At 39.3% G+C, this 25,612-nt stretch overlaps 1 protein-coding gene across 4 annotated transcripts; it reads right to left on the minus strand.

The window, feature by feature from the left end:
* Window positions 1-5,548: 5,548 nt before the first annotated feature.
* MTFMT (mitochondrial methionyl-tRNA formyltransferase) lies at window positions 5,549-24,467 on the minus strand. Of its 4 annotated transcripts, none has more exons than XM_079768559.1 (9): window positions 24,226-24,467; window positions 22,152-22,361; window positions 20,285-20,383; window positions 18,907-19,009; window positions 17,733-17,808; window positions 16,197-16,288; window positions 10,506-10,584; window positions 9,357-9,439; window positions 5,550-6,854 (listed from the first exon to the last, which is right to left on the minus strand). In XM_079768559.1, the coding sequence occupies exons 1-9, from the start codon at window positions 24,444-24,446 to the stop codon at window positions 6,660-6,662; spliced, it is 1,158 nt and encodes a 385-aa protein (XP_079624685.1). In that variant the 5' UTR covers window positions 24,447-24,467; the 3' UTR covers window positions 5,550-6,659. The 4 variants fall into 4 exon arrangements, with proteins under 4 accessions (XP_079624686.1, XP_079624685.1, XP_079624684.1 ...); XM_079768558.1 differs by having other exon boundaries at window positions 5,551-6,854; window positions 20,285-20,407; XM_079768561.1 differs by lacking the exon at window positions 9,357-9,439 and having other exon boundaries at window positions 6,726-6,854; window positions 20,285-20,407.
* Between the last annotated feature and the right edge of the window lie 1,145 nt (window positions 24,468-25,612).

Below are 25,612 nucleotides of genomic sequence, written 5' to 3' on the forward strand. Positions count from 1 at the left end.
CATAAAATACCCTGCAAATACCAAACAAAGTAAACAGATGGCCAGCTGGCTGTCAGAATTGCCTAAACCCATGCTCTAGCCCTCAAATTGATCTCTTGACAGGATATTTGTTTTAAAACACACATGCAAAATAATCCTAAATATATCTTGAATGCATGTATACACAACAAACGGAACAGTGGTTACCTCTGAGGAGAAACTGGGGGTGTAAGGAGTAGTAAAGGAGAACTTTGGCTTTTAGATTTAGTATTTGAATTTATATAAGGTATGCAGATGTTACTGTGTGATACAAATACTTAAAAACAACTATATTCATGCTTTAAATCCTGCCCTAAACCCTGTTCTAAATCCTTCAATAGTTCACCACTATCTTTTTTTTAAATATATTTTATTGATTTTTTACAGAGAGGAAGGGAGAGAGATAGAGAGTTAGAAACATCAATCAGCTGCCTCTTGCACACCCCCTACTGGGGACGTGCCCGCAACCAAGGTACATGCCCTTGACCGGAATCAAACCTGGGACCATTCAGTCCGCAGGCTGACGCTCTATCCACTGAGCCAAACCGGTTTCGGCCACCACTATCTTTTAAAAAAATAGTTTTTATTGATTTCAGAGAGGAAGGGAGAGGGAGAGAGAGAGATAGAAACATCAATGATGAGAGAGAATCATCTATGGGCCGCCCCCTACTGGAGATCAAGCCCGAAACCTGGGCATGTGCCCTGATTAGGGAATTGGACTGTGACCTCCTGGTTCATGGGTCAGTGCTCAACCACTTAGCCACACCAGCCAGGCCCCCACTCTTTTGAAGCTAAAGTCCAAGGTGCACAGGTTAGAGTAGGTCTGGCTCTCTCAAAGGGTCCTGAGCACTCTATGAAGTCTCAGACCTCTAGGCGTTTGTATATGCTCTTCCCACCATCAAAGTGCCTCCCTCCCTTGGCCCACCTGAGTGTTTTACCCTTATTTTACCCCCAAGAACCGTGGATGTGTGAAAAAGTGAAAGAGGAGCAAAACACTTACTTTTTCACACTAATACCAACTCTTGGAATACCATCCTTTTAAAGCTTCTCAGGGTACAATTGACTGTAGTGTATTATACCAAATTATGCTGACACCCAAGACTGAAAATGAATGTTGTTTCCTCACTGCCAGACCAAGTCTGTGTCAAACACATACCACACTGAATTATAGGGATCAGACATGGAGTGGGGATTCTGGAACTGCCCAAGACAGACACAAATATGACTCTTCTGCAGCTTGCTACCGAAAGATCCTATCAAACAAGTTATAGTTAGTTATTTATAATTAATAATTTATTATCATTTGAGAGTTAAGAAATCTGACACTTCCCCTCTCTGGGGGTGATTTCCTTCTCTATAAAATGAGTCCAAGGTTAGACTTAAATGATCTCTAAGTTCTTCCCAATTCTAAGATTTTAGATTTTATATATTTATGAGAGATATATTATAGACTCTTTACAATAGCCTTCCCTCAAAGTTGCTTCTCTCTGGTAATCCTCCACTACTGCCTCTCCCTTTCCAATAAACTTTTAAAAAGCATCACAAAAATGCCTCTTGCCCAGGCTGGGTGGCTCCGTTGGTTGGAAGGCTTCCGGTGCATCAAAAGGTTACAGGTTTGATTCCTGGTCAGGGCACATACCTAGGTTTCAGGTTCAATCCCCGTCAGGCACATGTGGGAGGCAACTGATCGACATTTTTCTCTCTGTCTCTCTTTGCCCCCTGCCCGTCTACCTCTAAAATCAATATACATATCCTCTGGTGAGGATTTTTTTTTTAAAGCCTCTTCAATGAAAAAAAGTATTTTAACTTAATGAATAAGTTAATGTTTGTCCATTATTAACTTTTCAAAATGGAAGTTCCTAAGCAAAGGTTCCATCTGTCGACCTAGCATCTCATCGACCTAGCATGAGATCATCTACCTTTAAAGAAGAGCAGCAATATAGAACCCTGCAACGTAAGAGCTGTACCAATATACTGCAAAATAAATATGTAGAGTTCTAGAAAACTATGAATCCTTAGAGGTAATAAAGACAGCGGTTGAACAGTAACTAAAACGCAACAATTGTTTTGAAATAGTCTAGCACAATGCCTGTGTATAAATTAAAATGTGCTCCCATGTCTTTGGTTCTGAGCAATAAAGCCTAACACATTAAATCCTCTGGTCAGGGATAAAAACACTTGCCAATAGAGGCAGGCTAGTCCAGGATTAGGACCATAGACGGGTGTCAGACTACTGGAGTGTGAACTCCAACTCCACTTATGAGCAATGTAATGTTCTGGAAAAGCAAGGATCAATAACAGTACCTGGCTCAGAGGGTTAGTGTAAGGATAAAGTGAGATAGTTCAGGTTGAGTCCTCACAAACATAGCCAGAACTCATAAAATGTTAGCTAATAATAATGGTATTGAGAACTTACTGTGTGCTTGGACCTGGCTAGATGCATTTACATATGTTATTTCTAATCCTCATGGCAACCTTTGCAAAGTAGGTACAATTTTCATTTCATAGATAGGGGAACAGATTCAGAGAGTGGTAACTAGCCTGGGCTTATTCAGTGGCAGGGCCAGGGATCACACCATATTTGTTGAATCAAGGACTCTGCCTCTCAAAATAGTATATTTTTACCTTGAAACTGTTTGATTAATATAAAGGAAAAGAGTGAAAATAAGTTTTACTGCCTAAAATATAAAGTATAAAAACAACAAGCATTCTTTTTGGCAACCATTCTCAGCTGCTTTTTATGCTCAGAAACATTTCTTTTCTCTCCCAAACCAAACCATGAGTAAAATCCTTTTAAACAAAATCTATAATCTCCTAGTTAATCTTAATATTTCACTAGCCAGCTGTTGCTGGATCCCTGTTTCATCACCTCTAAAATGAAATTTTGAGTTACTAAATCATAGATCCTTTCCCACTCTAAAATTCTTTCCCTCCTGTTGGTCTAAAGGTACCTCAGTAAGCAGTTGCTGCCATCCAGAGGAGAAATATGTTGCAGGCCCAGAGAAGGAATTATGGCAGTTTTAGACTGGTGACAAAATTAGCTTCCACTCATTGAGTGTCGACTATGTGCCAGGCACTTCCATGGGCATATTCCATATGAATTTCTATTCTTCAAGTCAGGTATTACCCATGGTTTTAAACTGAGAAATCATAGTTTAAAAATTTTAAGTAACTTGTCCTGAGTCACCCCATTAATAATGAGTAACTGAATTCTGTTTTGAGCCTCATGTTTTTTCAGTGACAAGAGCCAAAATAGAAGCTTCTTGCAAAAGAGGGAATGTATTTGCAAATACATCCTTTTAGCCAGAGTACAGAATGGACTGTGTCCCACCTTCCCTGAGAGTACCCTGGACCTAGGGGCCAGAATATGGATCAGATCCACGCGCACCTCTTAAGCTACTTAAAGCTGTTGCTGCTCTGGCATAAAAATCATTTGTTGGATGTGACAAAGTACAGAGTCTCATATCCAGAGATTCTGATTCATGGCCTGGAGTAGAACCCAGGAATCTACATTTCAAACAGGTACCCCAGCCCTGGCCAGGTAGCTCAGTTGGTTAGAGCATCACCCCAATATGCCAACGTTGCGGGTTTGATCCCCAGTCAGGGCACATACAAAAGTCAACCAGTGAATGCATAAATAAGTGGAACAACAAATCTCCCCCCTCTCTCTCTCTCTCTCTCTCTCTCTCTCTCTCTCTCTCTCTCTCTCTCTCTCTCTCTCTTCTCTCTCTCTCTCTCTCTCTCTCCTTTCTCTCATCAATAAAAATTTTAAAATATTAAAAAAAAATCAAACAGGTACCCCAGGTGCTTTTTGTTCAGATATAAGTCCTGCTCAGTCACACTGGATTGTGGTTTCTATAGGAGCTTGAACAGAGTGAGTCATGTGGTTCCCTGGGGCCTATCTGGGATGTGCACCGTTTACTTTTTCAAAGAATGTGTTGCCAATTTGAAGATGGCATTACTAAACCTGGTGTTTATCCCCCAGTCCCAGGATGGGCTCAAGGCTCCCTGAATGGGAAACTGTCCCCTATGGGATGAGCTTTGCACTCTTGCCTCAAGATTTCCTATGTATGAAAGGTATTTCCTATACTCCTAAGTATGCCAACCATGCTGACCAACTTCCTTTCCAGCTCACATGCCTCACCCACAGCCCTGTACTCAGCATTAGGCTGTTTTCTGTGCAGGTGAAATCACTGGACTGGGGTGGGCCTTGACTCAGACTGGCCAAGGACTAGAGGTGGTCTGCCTAAGAGATTCTGACTGGTAAGGGCAATGGTAATTGGCTAAAAAACCAGATGGGATCCACTCAGAAAGTGGGGTGGCAGACCTGAGACCATTAACCAGTAGGTAGTAAGGGACTGATCAACAGAGCTGTGTCCTCAGGAAGGCTTTCCCACTCCCCTGGCAGTGTCCAAATGGGCACTTCCTTAGAGCCTCTGCAGAAATCACCACTACCACACACCTATACGCTCCCAGAGGGCACTGCTGCTCATTCTCTCTGGATTTCATTGTATGTGCTTAATGTCTGGAGCAGGGAGTAATACATACTAACTGAAAACAAAAAAGCACTTTCACAGTCTATTACTCTCCAAACTACTTTGGGAGTGTTTGTTTTGTTACCTTCAGCCCCGTTTCACACATGAGGAAACTAAAGTTCAGTGATGTTCAGTGTGTTAGAGATCAGAGAGCTATCAGTGGCGGAGTCAAAACTCTCCGTAAGAATGTAATTCCCAAGTGATAACCAAGTTCTTTCACTTCCACAGTGAAATCTTTTAAATCCTTCCCCCTTCCCCATAATTGGAGCTGTTGCCCAAACCTTCACATTTCCAACTTCCCAACAGATCTTTTACTTCCAATCTTCCTTTCACCCCCGACCAAAGTTACCTACCCAAAACGTAGATCTGGTTATGTGACTTCCCTGATTGAGTCTCTTGCATACAAGACAAAGGTCCAAATTCTGTTTTCAAAGCCCTCCATAACGTGGTCTTCTAGTTTTGCTCTTTCAGTCTCATCTCCATCATCATAGTTCATATCAATTCTGGTTTCTTCCAAACACTATGTTCTTTCCCCCCATGTTTAACATGCCATTTGTTTCTCTTCCATGATTCGTTAGCTTTTTCCCAGCCAGCTTTACATGTAAGTAGATAATTAGCCCATTGCATTGAAGAGAATGCCTAGCAAATTTATGGCTTAAAGAATAATAAAAGCCAGTCATGCTCCCACCACCCAGTTTAAGAACATTAGCAACTCCCGGTGAGTGTTCTTTTATGCCTCTGCACATGCTAGGATGCCCTGCCAGGCTTTAGTCTGCACAGTGAACTCATCATTTGGAAACTCAGATTCTGCTTTATCTTCTCTGGAAAGCCTCCATTGACTCCCTTGAGGGAGATTGAACACTCCCATTATACCTCCATTATGGCATTTATAACTATTATATTTGCTTATGTTTGCCTCCCCAGTAGACGGAAGATGTTATTTAACCTATTTATCTCCAGCAACCAGAATAAAAGTAGTTACACAGAAAGTGTTCAATAAGTAGGATGTCCATATAAACTGGTGTGCCTGGTGTCCACATAACCTGCAGAGACCTGGTTTATGCCTGTTGTCCAGGAGTAATTATTACAAGTACTTCCTTTTATACTCATGAACGTATTCTACTTTAAATGATCCATTATATAATTGCCCTATCAATCAATAAATGTTGAATGATTAATGGAGAGTTTAACAGATAGAATCTAGGCAGAAAAAGCTGATATATAAATATCCTCAAATAAAAATTCAATAGCTGGCCACTGTACCCCATCCTCTTCCAGAAGTGCTTGACTCTCTGAGACAGAGAAGATGAGTTTGCACAGACCAGATGCTCAATAATTTTTATTGTGTAAATACATTGAAAAGTGTTAAGATATTCCTACTTCAAGAAAACCTAGATGTAAAATGTGAATTTACAGTAAAGATCAATGTGACAGATTACTACTGTCTGTTTACTAGTCGATGGGAACTAGATAGTAGAGGAATTTAAATAACTGACTTTACTACTTGCTAAAAATCAGAAATGCAGATTACTCCTGATTAAAAATCTAGTCAATGAGGACATAAATTTTAAAAATTTAATAGATACATTTTTTTAAAAAAATAACCTCTTCAGTATACATATGCATATCAGTTAGTTGCACTTGCTCTTAGGGAAACATAAAATCTCCTTGACTTTGACATAAATAAAATTTTTATTTAAAGTTTCTTTTGTTAGGCAAGTATAAAAGTGTTGTTTTTTTTTTTAAATTTATTTCAGAGAGGAAGGAAGAGGGAGAGAGATAGAAACATCAATGATGAGAGAGAATCATTGATCGGCTGCCTCCCGCATGCCCCACACTGGGGATCGAGCCCACAACCTGGGCATGTGCCCTGACCAGGAATTGAACCGTGACCACTTGGCTCAACCACTGAGCCACATTGCCCGGCTAGAAAAGTTTTTAACTATTGTAAAACAAAAAACAGGAAGTGAGGTAATTAATCTTTTGGATAATAATCTTCTCTTCTCCAACAGTGTCATATTCCTTGAAAATCAAAGTAATTCCTTATGAATAAGGCTTTTAATAAATTACAAATATGTAATAGGTCTTATCTATCTTCTTCCTAAACTACTTAGTGCACTGTTGCATAGCAACAATTTTCTCCCCCCGCTTCTTTGTTGGAAGTCTGAGAGTCTGAAATCTGCATTGACTTGGATGAGCTTGGGAATTTTTCTGGTGCCAGGGGTGCAAATATCCATTGTAGAAATCAGTAGCTGTTAGTGTTTTCTTGAGCATCACTGACCGAACACCAATCCAGCCATCCTAAAGGGCAAAAGATAAATAGTGAATATGAAGTAATAGTAAAATGAAGTAAATTTTAGTTTATAAAACTTTATCATGAAAACAAATAAACCAACTAAAACACTTTTACTAAATGCTTAGCTGCAAAGAGCACTGTAACACGTACGATTCTTTGACTCTGCAAGTTCATTACCAATGAGTGATAACAAATGTACAGATCTGTATAAACCTATTTAAACATAGAGGAGCAGGATAAAAAGGTATATTTGCATGGTGCTTTATAGTTTTCAGAGTGTGTCCATGCTTCTTGTTATGACTGGTTATTAGAATACTAGCTGTACGGGGTTAATAATAGCGGATTTTGTAATCAAATAAAACACCATAATTTCAAGAGAAACATCAAAAGTGCTTTATTCAAAGTAATGTCCATCGCTAGCTACACATTTCCACCTCTTTCAGGTAATTTGTGGATACCGTCCCAATAGAACTTTTCTTGTTTTGAGGCAAACCATTCAGAGACCCAATTTTCTACTTCTTCGTATATTTTGAAGTGCTGCTCAGAAAGTGCATGTGCCATCGATCAGAACAAGTGGTAATCTGAAGGAGCAAGGTCTGGTGAATACTGCAGGTGGGTTAATACTTCCCAGGCAAGATCTTTTAACGTGTCTTTAACTGGTTTTGAAGTGTGTGATGGTGCATCATCATGAAGCAAAATTACTTTGCTGTGTCTTCTGGCATATTCTGGTCGTTTTACGATCAAAGCATGGTCCAAATTGATTATTTGTTGTCAGTAGCAATCAGTATTAATGGTTTCACCTGGTTTTAGAAGCTCATAATAAATCACACCTTCCTGATCCCACCCAACGCAAAGCATTGTCTTCTTTCCGAAGCGATTTGGCCTTGCAGTCGATGTTGATGATTGACCTGGATCAACCCATGATTTTGTGCGTTTGGAATTTTCAAAATCCACTTTTCATCGCCAGTCATAATTTGATGCAAAAAAGACTTTCTTTCGTACCATTGAAGCAACATTTTACTGATGTCTTTTCGATTTTCCATTTGTCTTTCGTTCAGTTGATGTGGCACCCATTTTCCTTCCTTTAAAATCTTTCCCATTGCTTGTAAACGATAGGAAATTGTTTACTGAGCAATGTTTAATCTTTCTACAAGTTGTTTTTTGAGTCTGACACGAATCTTCATCCAATAATGCTTGTAATTGTTGGTCTTCAAACTTTTTCGGTTGACCTGGACGTCTTTGTCTTTTACATCAAAATCATCACTTTTAAAGCATTTAAACCAGTGTTCACAGTATCTTGAGATGGAGCATGTTCACCATAAGCTTCCTAAGTATTCAGCAGCACTTTTCTTCAAAATAAAGTAATGAATTAAAACTTCCCACAAATGCTCTTTTTTTTGGCACGAAATTTGACATTTTTAAGTGTAAAAATATCTATGATGTTAACACCTTTAGCAAATTTGACATATGAAGTTTTGAAGCTTGTTGTCAATACAACAAAATAGCATACATATCAAATCGCATATATATCAACATATGTGTAACTCTATCTATTGAAAAAAAATCCGCATTATTAACCAGTACACCTAGTACAACCACTCTAAAAAGTAGACAAATCCAATACTATCCACAGAGAAAAATGATGCCCAATGTGAGTGATTGGTCTGAGGTGACACAACTGGTGGATCTCAAACTCACATCTGCAGACAACACCAGCTTCTTCTATGAGAGCAAACTACAGACCCAGCCAAGGACAAGACATATGCACCCAATGTTATTCCAGAATAAGTTGAAGAGACATGAAGGGAGGTTGACACAGGAGTTCTATATCTATAGTCTGTATAGGTCAGATCAATCTATCATACATTTTAAACATCCCTTCGTGAGCATGAAACATCTCACATATACACCATATGAAGGAAATGCAAGAAATGTGGAAGACTTCTTAGGAAAACACCATCTATATATATAAAAGCCTAAGCGACCATTATGACCAGTCCTTACAATGCGCACTGACCACCAGGGGGCAGACGCTCAATGCAGGAGCTACCCCTGGTGGTCAGTGTGCTCCCACAGCCAACCTCCTGGGGCCAGCCAGTGGCCTTGGTGTCTGTCCCTTCTGTGCCTGTTGAATAGTAAAAGCAAGTAGGACACATGCACTGTAGTTCAGCTAAATACTTGGATATGACTATCTTTTATGATAGTCCTATTAACAAGATAAAAAGAGCTTGTTAATTAAATTGGTTTACATAGAATATAAAATTTCTTCAAAAGAAGCACTATGGTTACTGAATTTTCTTTCATTGTTTGAGTAACAACAATGCCTTGGCAAAACTTCATCAATTTAAAAAAATTATATGAGATTTTACTATTTCTTAAGAAAAATTGTCCATTGCCTCAATCTGATAGACAAGTAGTTCAGTGAAGTCCCAACTAAAAATGATAAATGATACAAACTATAAATTTAGTAAAACAAGTATGATAATTTTAAACTAAAGGAAATGTACCTTGCAACAAACCAGAAGTTTTTGTGACTGTTTGTGGTATATTATGGATCCTGGAATAACAGCCTGTCCTGTAAACTTTGGATCTAAAGAATGGAGGGGGGTGGGAACATGAGAGAGCGAGATAATTATACTTCATTATGCTTCTTAAAGATTCAATCATCTTGGGAGGCAGTACCAATACTAGAGAGGGCTCATTTGCTGATGACCTGACTCTGTAACCCAAACTTACGATGGAGCCACAGTATTTTGTGTGTACCTTGAACCCAAACGGAAGCTTTCCAAACATATAAGCTATGAGTCCTTTACCCAGTCCCTCAAAGGTCAACCTAAAAATGCTGAATCCAGAAGTTTTGAGCATTTTGGGGAAATAACTAGCTACAAATGGAGAAATATACAGGAGGCTTAGGATAAAAGCTGGCCCCTTCATCCATGATCAAACACATACCAATTCCTAGATTTCTGGGGAACCCCGACTCTGAACTAACTACACCAGCACCCGCTGTGGCTCACACTCCTTCAGTCCACCACACTGGGGGAGGCGGGTACTGATGGGCCTCAGAACAGGCCTGTATTGTGAAATGGCATACCTTGGCCTAAGATCTCACTGAGCTGCTCAGACATTTTCTTTATGACATTCACCAGAATGAAATTGCACCCCCTGAAAAGCTTAGTGTAGGAAATCACAGAGCTTAAAATGGGATAGTACCACTGCTCTGCCTACTTCCCAGGTTCCTATGATGATTAAATGAGAAAATACATGTGAATGGACACTAAATGAATGTAATATATTATCATTACTGAATCGAAACAAACTAAAAGAATCCCTATTTTTTGTAAATGTGACCTATGGTAAAACAGACACATTTTCAAATAGATTATAGTGAAAACATTTTCTATGTCAGCTATTCAAAAGTTAATACCGCCCTGACCGGTTTGGCTCAGTGGATAGAGTATCGGCTGTGGACTGAAAGGTCCCAGGTTCGATTCCGGTCAAGGGCATGTACCTTGGTTGCGGGCACATCCCCAGTAGGGGGTGTGCAGGAGGCAGCTGATCGATGTTTCTCTCTCATCGATGTCTCTAACTCTTTATCCCTTCCCCTTCCTCTCTGTAAAAAATCAATAAAATATTAAAAAAAAAAAAGTTAATACCAGTGAGGACTGAACTATTAACTTCTACCAAATCCAGAAGTTTAATGGTGTTATCCATCCAGAGCGTCTGTAACGGAATCTGCAAATATAATTAAAGAAGGGATGATTAAAGAAATGCCCTCAACCCCCAAACCTTTTAACTACCATTCTGTGCCAGTCAGGTCTGACTTGTCTCCCAATTACAGAGGAATTGGGAACTCAGTTTCTAAATCTTACACAACAGAACATAAACATGACCTTCTATATCAGTCTCCAAAATTTATAAGATCTTAACATTAAACACTATTTTAAAATCAATGTTTATATCTTTACTAGAGGGCCAGTGCACAAAATTCATGCAGGGGTAAAGGGGAGGAAGTGGGGAGACCCTCAGCCCGGCCTGCACCTTCTCCAATCTGTGACCCCTCGGGGGATTCCGAATGCCGGGGGATGTCCCTGTGGGATCAGGCCTCTATTATTAAAAATCTAGAACATAGTTTTATAAGGAACTTTTTTTACTTAACCATAAATCATAGACAACTTTTCATTAGTACACACTTATCTATTTCACTCTTTTTATCTGCTGTATAGTATTTCATTTTATGAATGTACCATAATTTATACAACCAATATCTTTATGATCAATATTCATTATTTTTAATTTTTTGCTATATAAAATTGTAAAATGTGGTAATAAATAGCCTGCTAGATATATGTTTGAGGACTTTTATATATTTGAAGAATTTTATACATATATATTTGAGGATATTGTGTTTTTTATTTTATTAATGGCTTCTTTTTAAAAAAATATGTTTTTATTGATTTCAGAGAATGGAAGGGATAAGGAGAAATAGAAACATTGATGAGAGAGAAACACTGATTGGCTGCCTCCTACAGGGATTGAGCTCACAACCTGGGAATGTGCCCTGACCAAGAATCAAACCTGTGACCTCCTGGTGCATGGGATGATGCCCAACCAACTGAGCCACACCAGCTGAGCTAGTTATTGTTTTTTTAATGGACTACCTGGATTAAAAAGCATCAACATTTCACTGTTAAAATGCTGATAGGAGAAAAAAATGACAATCTATTGTTGTTTATTAGTGATGCTGAGGAGCATTCCATATATTTACTTGCAATTTTATTTTTTATGAAAACTACCAATTTATGCTCTTTGCCCATTTTTTAAATAAAACTGAGTTGTTCATCTTTGCCTATTAATTTGTGAAAGCCTTTTATATTTTTAGGAAATTAGCCTTTTAATTCTTGAATGTGTTATGAATCTTCCCAGTTAGTTGACTTTTTACACTATTTTTTTCATGCATAAGTTTTTTATATTTATGGAGTAATATTTATCAGTCTTTTCTCTCATAACTTCAGTGGTTCATGTCATGCTTAAGGAGGCCCATCCTATAGTTCAAGATTATTAAATAATATACAATTATTTAATTGTGCTTTTTTCCCCAGTCTTTGGTGGGGTTTGTAAAAAAATTAAATCCCTGATCCATCCAGATTTTATTTTGATTTTAAAAGGTAGTCCTCTAAGGCTAACCAGTTGTCCCAGTGCTACTTACTAGATAATCCATCTCACCCTTTCCTGCAATGTGAAATGCCACCTTTATCACATAATATATATCTGACATCCTAGAACTTGATTTAAAGATGTTAACAAAATTAACACATACCAGAAAATAAGTTCTCTCAATTTTCTGAATTAAAAAGAAGTTTATTTTCAGACTGTGTAGCTTGATCTTATTTCATAGGTAAAGAAAATGAGGCCCAGGGAAATTAGCTATTTTTCCCAAAGTTAGACACAGCTAGTTAGTAGCAGAGCCAAGGATCAGAATCTATGTTTTTTCATCTTCAGCTCAGTGCTCTTTTTATGAGATCCCTTAAAGACATTTAATTTTTAGAAGAGTTAAGTGGTTGCAAAGATTTGAACATTAAATTTAAAAATATTAAAAGTTCATAGTGTTCATATTCTTACAGATGACACACTTTGGTACAGTATTCTCTCTATAACTTGCTGACACATTTTGCTTCACTCATATTGCTTCCAATAGAAGTTTTTTCATGTGTGTAATCTTTTTCTTTCAAAGAACTCAAAATATTTTAGAAACATGCTTACTGACTAAAAAGAGATTTACATATACTGAGAGCTATGAATATGTTAGGAATATAATAAAAATATACAGGTCTTTTTAAAAATATATATATTTTATTGATTTCTTTACAGAGAGGAAGGGAGAGGGATAGAGAGTTAGAAACATCAATGAGAGAGAAACATCGATCAGCTGCCTCCTGCACAGCTCCTACTGGGGATGTGCTCGCAACCAAGGTACATGCCCTTGACCGGAATCAAACCTGGGACCTTTCAGTCCACAGGCCGACGCTCTATCCACTGAGCCAAACTGATTAGGGCCAGATCTTTTTTTAAATTGATTTGAGAGAAACATCAGCATGTTGTTCCACTTATTTATTCATTGGTTGCTTCTTGCATGTGCCCTGACCGATCAAACCCACAACCTTGGTGTATTGGGACCATACGATAACCAAATGAGCTACCCACCAGGGCCCCAAAAATACAGTTTTATTCTTGAGGAGGTAAAGCTTATCTTCATCTATCATCAGAGCATTGCAGAAAGGAAAGGGATGGTAAGAATATAGTAATTTCGGTGTCCACCATCATTACGGTCAAAATTATATGTTCGCATGGATTTAAATTCATAGTTTATCTCCTTTGATCTTGACAGCTGTGAACAGGGTCATTAACCCCATTTTAGAGGTAAATATGCAGAAGCAAAACCCCAGAAGATAAGGGTTTTGCTCTTCATAGTAAATGGCAGCTCTAGGAATTAAATCTCACCTTCTGGCTCTTTCTGTTATAGCACCAGCTTTTCTCAGTGTAGAGGAAAGGTGAATTGCAGAAATAGGATCACTATGTAGTAATATATCTCCATGTTTAACTTTTTGAGGAACTGTCAAATTGTTTTTCACAGCAGCTGCACCACCACCAATGTATGAAGGTTCCAAATTTCTCCACATCTGTGTCAACACTTGGTACTGTCTGTTTTTTAATTATAGTGATCCTAGTAGGTGTGAAGTGGTATTTCAATGTAGTTTTGATTTGCATTTTCCTAATGACTAAAGAAGTGGATCATGTGTCCATGGGTTTACTGGTAATTTATATGTCTTCTTGGGAGACATGTCAGATCCTTTGTGCATTTCCTAATCAGGTTATTTGTCTTTTTGCTGTAGAGTTTTAAGAGTTCTTTATATAATCTGGATACTAGATCCTTATTAGATGTATGTTTTACAAATATTTTCTTCTGATCTATAGGTTGTCTTTTCATTTTCTGGGGAATGTTCTTTGAAGCCCAACTGTATTTTTTAATCTTCACCTGAGGATATGCTTTTTTATTGATTTTTAGAGAGAGAGAAACAGTGATGTTAGAGAAACATTGATCAGTTGCCTCCTATATGTGCCTGGGTCAGGGATAGAACCCACAACCTAGGTATGTTCCCCGGCTGAGAATCAAACCTGCAACCTTTTGGGGTACAGGACAACACTCCAACCAACTGAGCCACCGGGCCAGGTTGGAGCCCAACAGTTTTTAATTTTCAAGTCCAATTTCTCTATTTTCATTTTGGTTGCTTATCCTTTAGGCAAGATATCTAAGAACCATTGCCTAATTCAAAGTCATTAAAATTTACCCTTGTTTTCTTCCAAGAATTTTAGTTTTATCTCCCACATTTAGGTCTCTAATCCATTTTTGAGTTCATTTTTTATATACAGTGTGAGGTAGGACTCCAAATTAATTCTTTTGATTGTGAATATCCACTTGTCCAAACTCCATGTGGTGAAAAAACTATTCTTTCCCTATCAAATTGTCTTGGCATCCTTACAAAAAACTAACTGAACACAAATGTATGGGTTTATTTTTGCACTTCCAATTCTACACCATTGAGCTGTTTAAACATAGACATAGACAAACAGCTCAATGGTGTAGAATTGGAAGTGCAATGGAAGCTACACTTTGATTACTGTAGCTTTGCAGCAAGTGTTGAAATTAGGCAGTGTGAGTCCTCCAACTTTATTCTTTTTATCAATAATTTTTGGCTATTCTGGTCTTCCTGAGATTCAGTATGAATTTAAGAATCAGCTTGTCAATTTCTGCAAAGAAGTTAACTGGGATTTGTATAGGAATTGTGTCGAATCTGTAGGTCAATTTGAAGAATGGTGCCATCTTAACAATATTGTCTTCCAGTCTATGAACACAGAGGTCTTTCTATTTATTAGGTCTTCTTTACTGTTTACTAGCTCTACCATTTTGGGGGGATTCTTTATGTTTTTCTCTATCTAAGATCATGTCATCTGCAAATAGAGATAGTTTTACTTCTTCCTTTCCAATCTGGTTCCTTGTATCTTTTCCTTGCCTAATTGCCCTATTACCTCCACTGTTGAGTAGCAGTGGTGATAGTTCTCTTGCTCCTGATCTTAGTGGGGGAAAGCTTTCAGTCTTTCACTATTCAATATGTTAACTGTGGGTTTTTTGGTAGATGATGTTCTTTATCAGGTTGGGAAAGTTCCCTTCTATTCTTAGTTTATTGAGCATTTTTTAAATCATTAAGGACACTGGCCCGGCCGGGGTGACTCAGTGGTTGAGGATCGACCTATGAGTGAGCCAGGAGGTCACAGTCAGGGCAAATGCCGAGGTTGCGGGCTTGATCCCCAGTAGGAGGCAGCCGATCAATAATTCTCATCATTGATGTTTCTATTTCTCTCTCCCTCTCCCTTCCTCTCTGAAATCAATAAAATAAAATTTAAAAAAAGGACACTGGATTTTGTCAAATGTTTTTCCTGCATCTATTGAGACAATTCTGTGGCTCTTGTACTTTATTCTATTAGTATGATGTTGCTTTGATTGATTTTTGCATGTTGAGTCAACCTTGCATTCCCTGGATAAATCTCACTTAGTCATAGTGTATAATCCTTTTCCATATATTGTAATATTATTCAGTATGTTAATTATGTTGAGGGATTCTGCCTCTATATTCATAAGGGATATTGATTTTTAGTTTACTTTTCTTGTAATGTCTTTATCTGGTTTTGCCTCTGCTTGGAATGCTCTTTTACTGATCCTGGCATGGCTGGCTCCTTATTGTTTTTCAGATCTCAACTTAAATGTTAGTTCAGAGAGGTCTTCCCCATCTAGCCAATCTAAAATAACCTCCAGTTAGTTTATCCTTTTAAAATTTTCATCAAAGAACTTATCACACTATCTGATATTTTTATTTATTTGCTTATTTGTTGTCTTCCCACATCATTTTATCTCTAGTACCTGGGATAATGCCTGACATATTATGAGCCTTCAATATTCTGTTTAATGAATGAATAAATAATAGCAGATATAATTTAATGAGTACCTCCTCTGTGTCATATACTGTACTCTGGTCATAATAGATGCTTTATATATATTATATCAGCCCTAATTTTCTCAAGAACAAACTAAAGATCAGAGGTTATTTAATGTTACTGACCTAAAGTAGTTAAAATGGTAAATTTTATGTTATGTATATTTTACCACAATAAAAAAAATGAACTTCAGAATTTTTAAGGTTTAGTTTATGAGACTCATTCCTAAATAAAAATATTTTGAAAGTGAAGTACACACACAATTAAGTAAAACTGCATTCTGACTTCCAACTTACTATATTTCCAATGGCACGATGAAGTCTGAATATTTCCTCTGAACTTTGTTCCTCCCATTTTATACAGCTGGTACGAGCAGAAATCTTAGGGGCTACAAGATAAAGCCAATAGCAAGAATGAATATCAAGTTCAATGTCCATGAATTGATAACTATTGATGCTGAATAATAGATACAAGATTAATTCATTACATTATTTTCGCAATTTTTGTATATGTTTGAAATTTTCCATAATGCAAAATAAAAATAAACAAATCATGCAGGTACTAGAAGAAAACATGGGTAAATTTCTTTATAACCTAAGTGTAGAAAAAAATCCTCTAATTCAAAATTCAAACGCAATTAAAGAAAATGATGATAAACGTGACTACATAAAAATAAACTTTTGCAAGACAAAAAGAAATGCCGTAAGTCATGCATTGAGGGGCATGAAGGAGCAGCTCGCCAGTCAATGATTCTCTCTCATCATTGATGTTTTATCTCTCTGAAATCAATAAATATATTTTAAAAAAAGAAATCAGTAACATGGAAGGCAAAAAATAGTGGAGGAATTAATTATTATAGATTAAAGAGAATAAATGGACATAACAACTAATTACAATTGGATCTCAGTTGGAAAAATATACAGCATAAAATGTGTTTTTAGACAATAGGAAAATTTAAATATGGATTGGATACTAGATGCTATTGTGGAACTGTTCATTTTTCATGATGCATGCTGAAGTGTTTAGGGATAAAAGGTCATGATGCATACTTCCAAATGGTTAAGCAAAAATTAAAATACACATGCTAAACAAATACACATTTAGAGAAAACAAAGGAAAATATGGCCAAGAATTAATAATTGTTGACTCTGGGTTAAATAGTCAATCTTTCAACTTATCTCTGTGTTTGATACTTTTCAACATAAAGAGTAGAGAAGACATTTCTAATCTTTCATGAAACTGCATGTTAACAGGGAGAGGGAGACCTTACCAACCATTCTTTAGAAAAGGACATACAAGTGGGCATTCAATCTTTAGCCAAAATTAAGAGAAATGTGCAAATGAAGAAATCAAAGTGTTCAGATACTATCAAGTCAAAACCCTTTGCCCTGGCCAGGCAGCTCAGTTGGTTAGAGTGTTGTCCCGATACACCAAGGTTGTGGGTTCAATCCTCAGTCAGGGTACATATAAGAAGCAACCAATTAGCCTGGCCAGTGTGGCTCAGTGGTTGAGCATCATCCCATGCACCAAGAGGTGTCCGGTTCGATTCCTGGTCAGGGCACATGCCTGGGTTGTGGGCTAGATCCCCAGTAGGGGGTGTGCAGGAGGCAGCCAATCAATCAATGTTTCTATTTCTCTCCCTCCCTTTCTCTAAAATCAATAAAAACATATATTTTTAAAAATCAACCAATGAATGCGTAAAGAAGTGGAACAACAAATCTCTCTCTCTCTCTCTCTCTCTCCCTTCCTGCATCTCTCTAAAAATCAATAAAGAAAAAAAACCGACAAAGGAACCCATGGAAGGGATAAGAGTCTCTGTAGCTTTCACTTACCATGTGTCACCCCCTCAGTTGGCTGCTGCCTTCCATTGTTCAAACTTTCAGGCAAATTTTTCAAAACTGAAATAAGCTAAAAAAGGAGAGCAATATATTCAAGATGAAAAGAAAAAAAAGCAGAAATATATTACAACTCAGTATCACATCGCTTTAAAAGCTGTGTGACAGGTAAATAGTAAACTGGCCCAAGCCGTAAGCACACGTGTCTACTCGGTGGGGTTTCAGTAGAGATGTTGCTCTCTGTAGAGTGCAGGTCATTGATGTGCTTCCAGTGAATGCTGAGCTTTGACTGGATGTGCAAGCTTTCGGGATCAGGACAGACTATGCTCAGTTATCCACACTCTCACCCTGCAGGGAGGAAGGCAGTGGAGCCTCTGAGTGTATTCTGGGATCACACAGCTCTGGATTCAAATCCCAATTCCACTACCTACTAGCTGTGTCATTGTGGAAAAGTTATTTTACTTGTCTGTGACCTTCAATGGCATCATCTGTAAAACAGTCACCAGCAAGAGCTACCTCAAAGGTTTGTTGGAAAAGTAAAAAAATCAGTCTATAAAGTATCCCGGCACACAAGTCAGTGCTCAATAAATGACAACCACTATTATAGTAGCATTTCCAAGGTGAGTGCCTAGAATAGGACACCATCTATATAGTTGGGGGGAAAGTTTTCTTCTACAGAAAATTAACTAGTTCATATGAAAATCATTAATTTGGTTATTAAGCATTTACTCAGACCCTACTGTATACCGATTCAATGAGCTATACAAAGCCATGAAGTTCATGTATAGCTGGGGGCCAGCAGAATTCCAGTGCATATGGATGCAAATGACTGGAACACAGGCACAGAGTGCTTGGAGGGAAGCCACGAGTCACTTAGGAAATTCGGATGAGACTGAGGAGAGTGAAATTGGGAAGGATACTAGAGCCTCGCTGTGAAACTATGGCCCACATAAGATCACGCGTGTCATTTGAAAACCTTTATTAAATACCCAAACTGTGTAAATTCTCAAAGACACATGAGACCACAAATGCCATGTTAATTTTTAGGAAGTCAGGGATAGAAATCACTTTTAAAGAATTAAAACTACATATCATAAAATTGTTCTTCTCAGCATAACCACGTAGGAAATCTACTAAATGAATAAAAGCAGTGGGATATCGAGAACTGTACCATGCTGGCACCCAGTCTTGACAGCACTACTTCCAACTCCTTGGCGGTGCTCTTGGGAGGCACAGGAATGGTTTCCTGTTTGAGAATTGGACCTACATCAAATCTACAAACAAAAATAGTAATGTGGTTACTGACAGTTTCTTTCAATCAAAATGCCTGTCTACATGAGCGTTTACACACTACCAGGATAGTTTAACCTTGGCCACAAATTTGACTGTTAGCCATTAGCAAAGATAAATGTCAGTTTGAAAGAAAGGTGAGTAAAATCTGGCCTGTACTTAGATTTTAAATTTATTTTTTCTTAATGGGTAAAAGTGTAAAGTTGCATATCAGGGATTTGATTGTAATTATAGATAATTCTATCACTATTAATAAATAGTATGAAAAAAATCTCTATTTGTATAATGAAATCATAGAGCAAAGAATTTCTTTTCTAAGGAAGTACAATAAAAACATTCCTAATTATTTATTTCTATATTTCCTTTCTGAAAGGACAAGAGTTTTGCCTTGATTATAATCACTGTTGATTATAAGTAGATACAAGTATATTTGCATTCCCACAAGTCTTATATTTTACATCAAGCTCTGTAAATACTGGCCATTAGTTTTTATTAGAAATATGCTTTTCTTTGAATATTTACTTTGTAGACCTGTTAATTCTATTTTTTACCTATAAGTTTTAGTAAAATATTTATTATGAAAAATCACATTCACAAAAACAGTGAATAGTCTAATGAATCACCATATATACATTACCCAAATTTTAGAATTATCAAAGTTTTGACACTCTTGTCATCTCCCCCCACCCTTTTTCTGAATTAAAGCAAATCCCAGATATTGAATTGGTCTTCTGAACTTGTGAATTATTAGTTTCTATGGGGACATAAGGTGACAATTGGCAGAGTCTTAATACATTCCTGAAGCAGTTTTAAATAATTATTTCTTAGACTGCAGGTATAATAAAAAATTAAATGTTTAAAAAATTATTGGTATACAATATATTCTTATGTCAGGTTCCAAAACATTTTGACCATCGTTTTATTATAGAAACCAGGGCCAGTAGAACCGAGATTCATAGCAACTACTATACAAAAATCCATTTCTCATTTCCATAACATCTTTTATAAAAATCCAGTTGCTAATAATATAATTTATTTCAATTAACATGTTAAAAATTTCACAAGGGCATAAATACCAAAACACATGGCTTATGTTAGAAACCAGGAAAAAACAGAAAGACTATAAAAGCAAAGGAAGGATTCTGGAGTTGGAGAAATTAGAGCATCATCCATTCATCCATACCCAGCCCTTCCAATGGACTGATAGCAACATTCAAAATCACCAAAAAAAATCTCAAGAAAATAAAATAAGCTCTTACCTTTTAGGTCTGATTTGCATAATTGTTACTCCAGTAATTGTGTCTCCATGAAGCACAGTATGGATTATAGGGGCTGGGCCACGCCACCTTGGGAGGCAACTGGGGTGGACATTCAATATGCCACTGAGTTAGAAAAGGCAGAAATTAGTATGGAAGTGGGTTGTGCCATTTAGTTACTGCTATCTAAACTAATACGCTATCTTTATCATTAAACCTTCCCAAAAATTTTGAAAAACTAACAGTTGAATCTAGTCTTGTACCACCAGAAAAGGGAGCCAGAGCTAAATTCACTCTACTATAAGAGACCAATGAAACTCAGTTAAAAACAGAGCAAGAACAACTATTCATTGTTACAAGATGTTGCACAACAGCTCATGATGTCTGGAAGTTTTTAAACAAAAAATGCTTTTTTTTTTTTTTTTCACTATATGAGAACCACTCAAACCCTGTCATGCATCTCAGATAGTTTAGTTAATTAATTACCCTCACTTCTCTTGGTTTGCATATAGATGCCTAAAACAAGCTTCTTTTGGTACCATCACCTTCACTGTTTATCCCAATACTCCTATCACCCATTAATGAGCAATTTAAATAATGTGCTAATCTGTCATTAGTTTAATGTTTCCATCAGCATGAGTATGCACTTGAGAATGTGTGAATATGAGTCTTATAAGTTTCACTCTTCAGCTCAGTCTTACTCATTCAACAAATATTAACTGGGCATAATGCATGTGCTGGCAATGTGCTAAGTACTGCGGATACAAGCAACAGTGAACCAAACCTGCCCTCAGGGAGCTGATGTGACAGTGTGAGGAGTGGAAGATAAGCAATGAAAAACAGAATATGTAAAAAGTTTGTCAGTGGTGCTAAGGGCTATGGAGAAAAATAAAGCAGAGACGGGAATAAGACTATTGGGTGGGAGATTACAATTTTAATAGTGGTTTAAAAGGTTTTACCAGTCAGAAGACACTGGGCAGAAACATGAGAAGGAAAAGGCACAGCCATGCGGATCTATGGAAGAAAAGCTTTCCACGCAGAGGGAACACTACAAAGGTTTGAGGAAGGTAAATGTTGGCCAGTTCAAGGCACAGCAGGGAGGCTAGTATGGCGGGAGTGGAGTAAACGTGAGGAATAGTATGAGGAAATGAGGCCAGAGAGCCAGCAGGAAACCAAACCAAGTAAGCGGGTCCTCATAGGCCTTTAACTTTTGAATGAGATGGAAAACCACCAGAGAACGTTGAGCAGTGATTGATCTGACGTATGCTTTAAAAGGATCATTTTGGCTGCTGGGTTGGTAAAAAAGTGAGAGGGCCAACAACAAAAGTAGAAGCCAATGAGGAAGCTACTGCAGTACAACAGGTGAGTGGCCACAGTGGAAATGATGAGAAACAGATTCTAGACAGATTTCAAAGGCAGAGCCAGTAGGATTTCCAGATGGATTAAACGTGTGGTGGGAGATAAGGAATTAAGAATGACTCCAAGGTTTGGGGACTAAGCAACCAGAAGGCTGGAGGTCCCATCTGCTGAGATGAGAAACATCAACATTTTTGTGGCCTCCTGCACGCCCCCTGCTGGGGATGGAGCCCACAGCCCTGACAGGAAATACCCTGCTGACCTCCTGGTGCATGGGTTGCTGCCAACCACCTAGCCACAGCGGTTAGGGAGCTTATGTATAAAATTTAAATGAGGGTGAGTGAAAAAACATCATACATTTTAACAAGTCATGCTATTAATAAAATGTTTTATTTTAAGAGAAAATACTAAAGCAAGAGGAATTAAGAGTTCAAATTATTGCATTTTGTAGATACCAGGTCCATACATAAAGACCAAGGTCTCTCTACTATATTTCCTTATAAATAAAACTTACTAGGGAAATTTAAGAATAAGAGCCTCACTCAAAAGTCGGCCAAATGAAGCGACCACTCCCACATCATATTCTCCAGATCCCACATCTGGCCACTCATACACGGGCAGCTGAGCTTGGACAGCATATTGCTTCACTGGGAGTCCTTTTGGCGATGGGGAAGGCACTGTGACCACCTCTAGTTTCTCGATTAACTCTTCTTCTTTGTTTTCCCTAAATTGTAAAGATTGGAAGAAAATAGGACAGTATTAAGACAATGACAGTATTAAACTATTTCACCCACCTCTCAGTATTTTTATGATTACATTCATGAGCAACTGAGAGACTGAGTTTTCACTTTTCAATTAATTTTAATTATTTTAAGTTTGAAGAGCTACACGAGGCTAGTGACTACTGTTTGGATCAGCATGGCTCTAGAAATATACAGAAGCATATGTAGTACAGACATTTTAAACAATTGGGATAGTACATATGCTGCTCCATGTTTTGTTTTTCACTTTTAACACTATATATGCTATTGTGGGAGTCTTTTGGAAAAGATGGGTTAATTATACATTTGCTAATTTATGCAACGAACATTTCTATAACAAGAAACTAAAAACAGTGACTGTCTCTGCAGGGAGGAACTGGGGGATAAATACTTGGGGGAAAAACAAGCATGTATTTCTTGGGCATCATTTCATGACAGTACATACAGCACTACCTCATTCTTTCTATCTGCTGCATAGTATTCCAGTGCCCGGAGGGGCTGTTCATTGGTTTATTTAGCAGGTACTGCATCACATGTTGAGGAGTCATGAGGAGTATACAGAGGGCCCCAAAAGAGCAGGAGAAGTGGAGCCACCAAGTGAAGTGTCAGCAGAAGGGCCAGGATACGTGCAGTAAGAGATGTGGGAGGCAATATGGGGAAAACAGCATGCGGAGAGTACATTATGTAGGGCCGGCGGTGGTCGGCAAGGCTCGCGAGCCACATGCGGCTCTTTGGCCCCTTGAGTGTGGCTCTTCCACAAAATACCACGGCCTGGATGAGTCTATTTTGAAGTAGTGGTGTTATAAGAAGTTTAAGTTTAAAAAATTTGGCTCTCAAAAGAAATTTCAATCGTTGTACTGTTGATATTTGGCTCTGTTGACTAATGAGTTTGCCGACCACTGATGTAGGGTATGCAAAGGGAGCATGTGTGAAGGGAGTGTTTCAAGGGGTGTGTGTGAAGGGAGAAATATGATGCAAGGGGATTGAGGAGGGAGTCAATATGAGGGGCTGCTGTGAAGTGCATGTGGGGAAGACTTGATAGAGATGCCAGAAATGAGGGGGGGGGGCGGGGGGGAGGGGGCTGGATACATCAGGAAAAAACGGAGCAGGGAAATATGAAATGGAGTAGTATATAGGGGAATAGCCACCACATATCATGAACTTCGAGGACAGGCTGGATCGCAATTATTTTCTTTCCTAGTAAACAATATTTGTTAAATTTAAAAAATACTAAATATATACCTAAGAGTTCTGCTTTATATGTTTACTCATCTGAACCTGCTTTGTGGACTATGTCCTCATTTCAGCCCTAGATAATAGGTCCAGTTGTATACAGGAAGGGGGTGGGGAGCAAAGGAATAAGACAGGGGTGTGCAAGGGGATGCCTGCGCCCGTGAAGAAGCCCAAGGGACTTGAGGGTACAGCTGAGATGAATCCGAGGAAGTGGAAAGGGGAGGGCTTTGAAGTCACTCCATTTTAGTCCCAGGAGCTCAGACGATGACCTTAGGCAATCGCTTAACCTCTCTGAGCTCCGATTTCTCCACGCGCCAACAGGCAGGCAGGTGGCCGGGCCGGACGGAAGTGATGGCCGCAGAGCGGGTAGCGCTCGGAGAACGACAGCCCCGGCCCGGAGTGCGGGGTGTAGACCGGACAGTCCCGGGCGGGTGCGGCGCAACTTCCGGGCGCCGGATTCGCCGCGATCCGGGCGCACCCGCCTGGGGCGCCGCTCTTTCCCCCACCGCAGTCCAGACTGTAGGGCCCGCTGCAGAGGCTGGACCCCGGCGCCCTCGGCAGCCCCCCACCCCCGCCGCAAGCCCCGCCCGGTACCTGGCGGCGTGCAGCGCCCGCAGCGCCTCGCGGGAGAACTGGTCGGTGCCGAAGAAGAGCACCCGCCAGGGCGGCTTCTCGCGGACTCGGGTGCCCCGGCCGTCCTCCCCGCCGGGGCACCCGCTGAGCCCGGCCAGCGCTCGCCACTGGGGGCTCGGCCCCCGGCCCGCGCCGCCTCCCACGGGCCGGGGCCCCCAGCAGCGTCGCACCAGCACCCTCATCGCCTCCGCGGGCGGCCACCCTGCGCAGGCGCGTCGGGGTGAGCGTGAGCGAGCCGGGCTCGAGGGGCGGGCCCGGGAGGAAACCGGAGGGGGCGGGGTCTGTCTGGTTGGAGGCATTTGCCCGGTCAAGAGTCCCCGTGATTTTTATTGCATTTATTTGCACGCTTTATCTAATCTCCACGAAGAACTCTTTCTGGAACAAATCATGTGTTTTCACACAATGAAATCTAATTTATTTTCGTAATTCTGTGTCATTTTCTCAGCCATGATAACTAATATTTACTGTGCATTTAATATGCCACGCTTTGGCTAAGCATTTTGATTAGTTCCGCTAATCCTCATATCATTCATACCAGGCAGATATTATCACAACCATTTAACTGAAGAGAATGTGAGGCTCAGTGAAGCTGAGTAATTACCTAAGGTCCTCACACCTAGTCCCTGTAGCTCCAAAGCATGATCCTGACCAGTTGGCATTCACAGTGATCCTGTGTCCTCTGAAAGCCAGTCAGTGTCTCTATCTTGCACCTGAGGAAAATGAGGCTCAGTTACTTGCTCTGGTATCACTCTACCCTGTGGGTTTCCTCCCACACAGAGGGATACCATAAAGGAGATTCTTAGGGAAAATGATGGCTGCTGGTGGGGAGTGCTCTTAGAAGACCCCTAAGGACCTCTAGTGATTAGATTTGCATTCCCGGCGCCCATGCAGTGGCTTTCTCACACATCCTGCCTGTAGAGAGGAGACCAGATTCCTTTTTAGTCACTCTCACCAACTTTTCCCGTCACAGAGAATTAGACCCAGTGACCCTGGACCAGTCCGTTTTCCTAAATTATGAGCTCTGAACATCCCTGCTTCATGTCTTTGTTCATGTTGTCCTTCCTAGATGCCCTCTCCATCTTCCAGCTTTCTAAATGCTATCACACGTTCTTCAATGCCAAGTTTAGCCATCCTCCCCTGAGCGCTTGCCTGTATGGATGTAATGTCGTTCTGCATGCGTCCTCTTAATGCTCTGTGGGGACCTCTGCTTCTCACACAGTTTGGAGTTATTGAGGGAAGTTGCTAATGTATGCACAGTGATACATTCACCTGTGTGTTGAATAAAAGAGAAAGAGGCAAGAGGAAGGGAGAGACTGTATTTCCAGTGATTCCGCTCATCTGATCATAT

This window comes from Cnephaeus nilssonii, assembly GCF_951640355.1.
Source record: "Cnephaeus nilssonii genome assembly, chromosome: 4".
In the NCBI taxonomy this organism is placed as follows: domain Eukaryota; kingdom Metazoa; phylum Chordata; class Mammalia; order Chiroptera; family Vespertilionidae; genus Cnephaeus; species Cnephaeus nilssonii.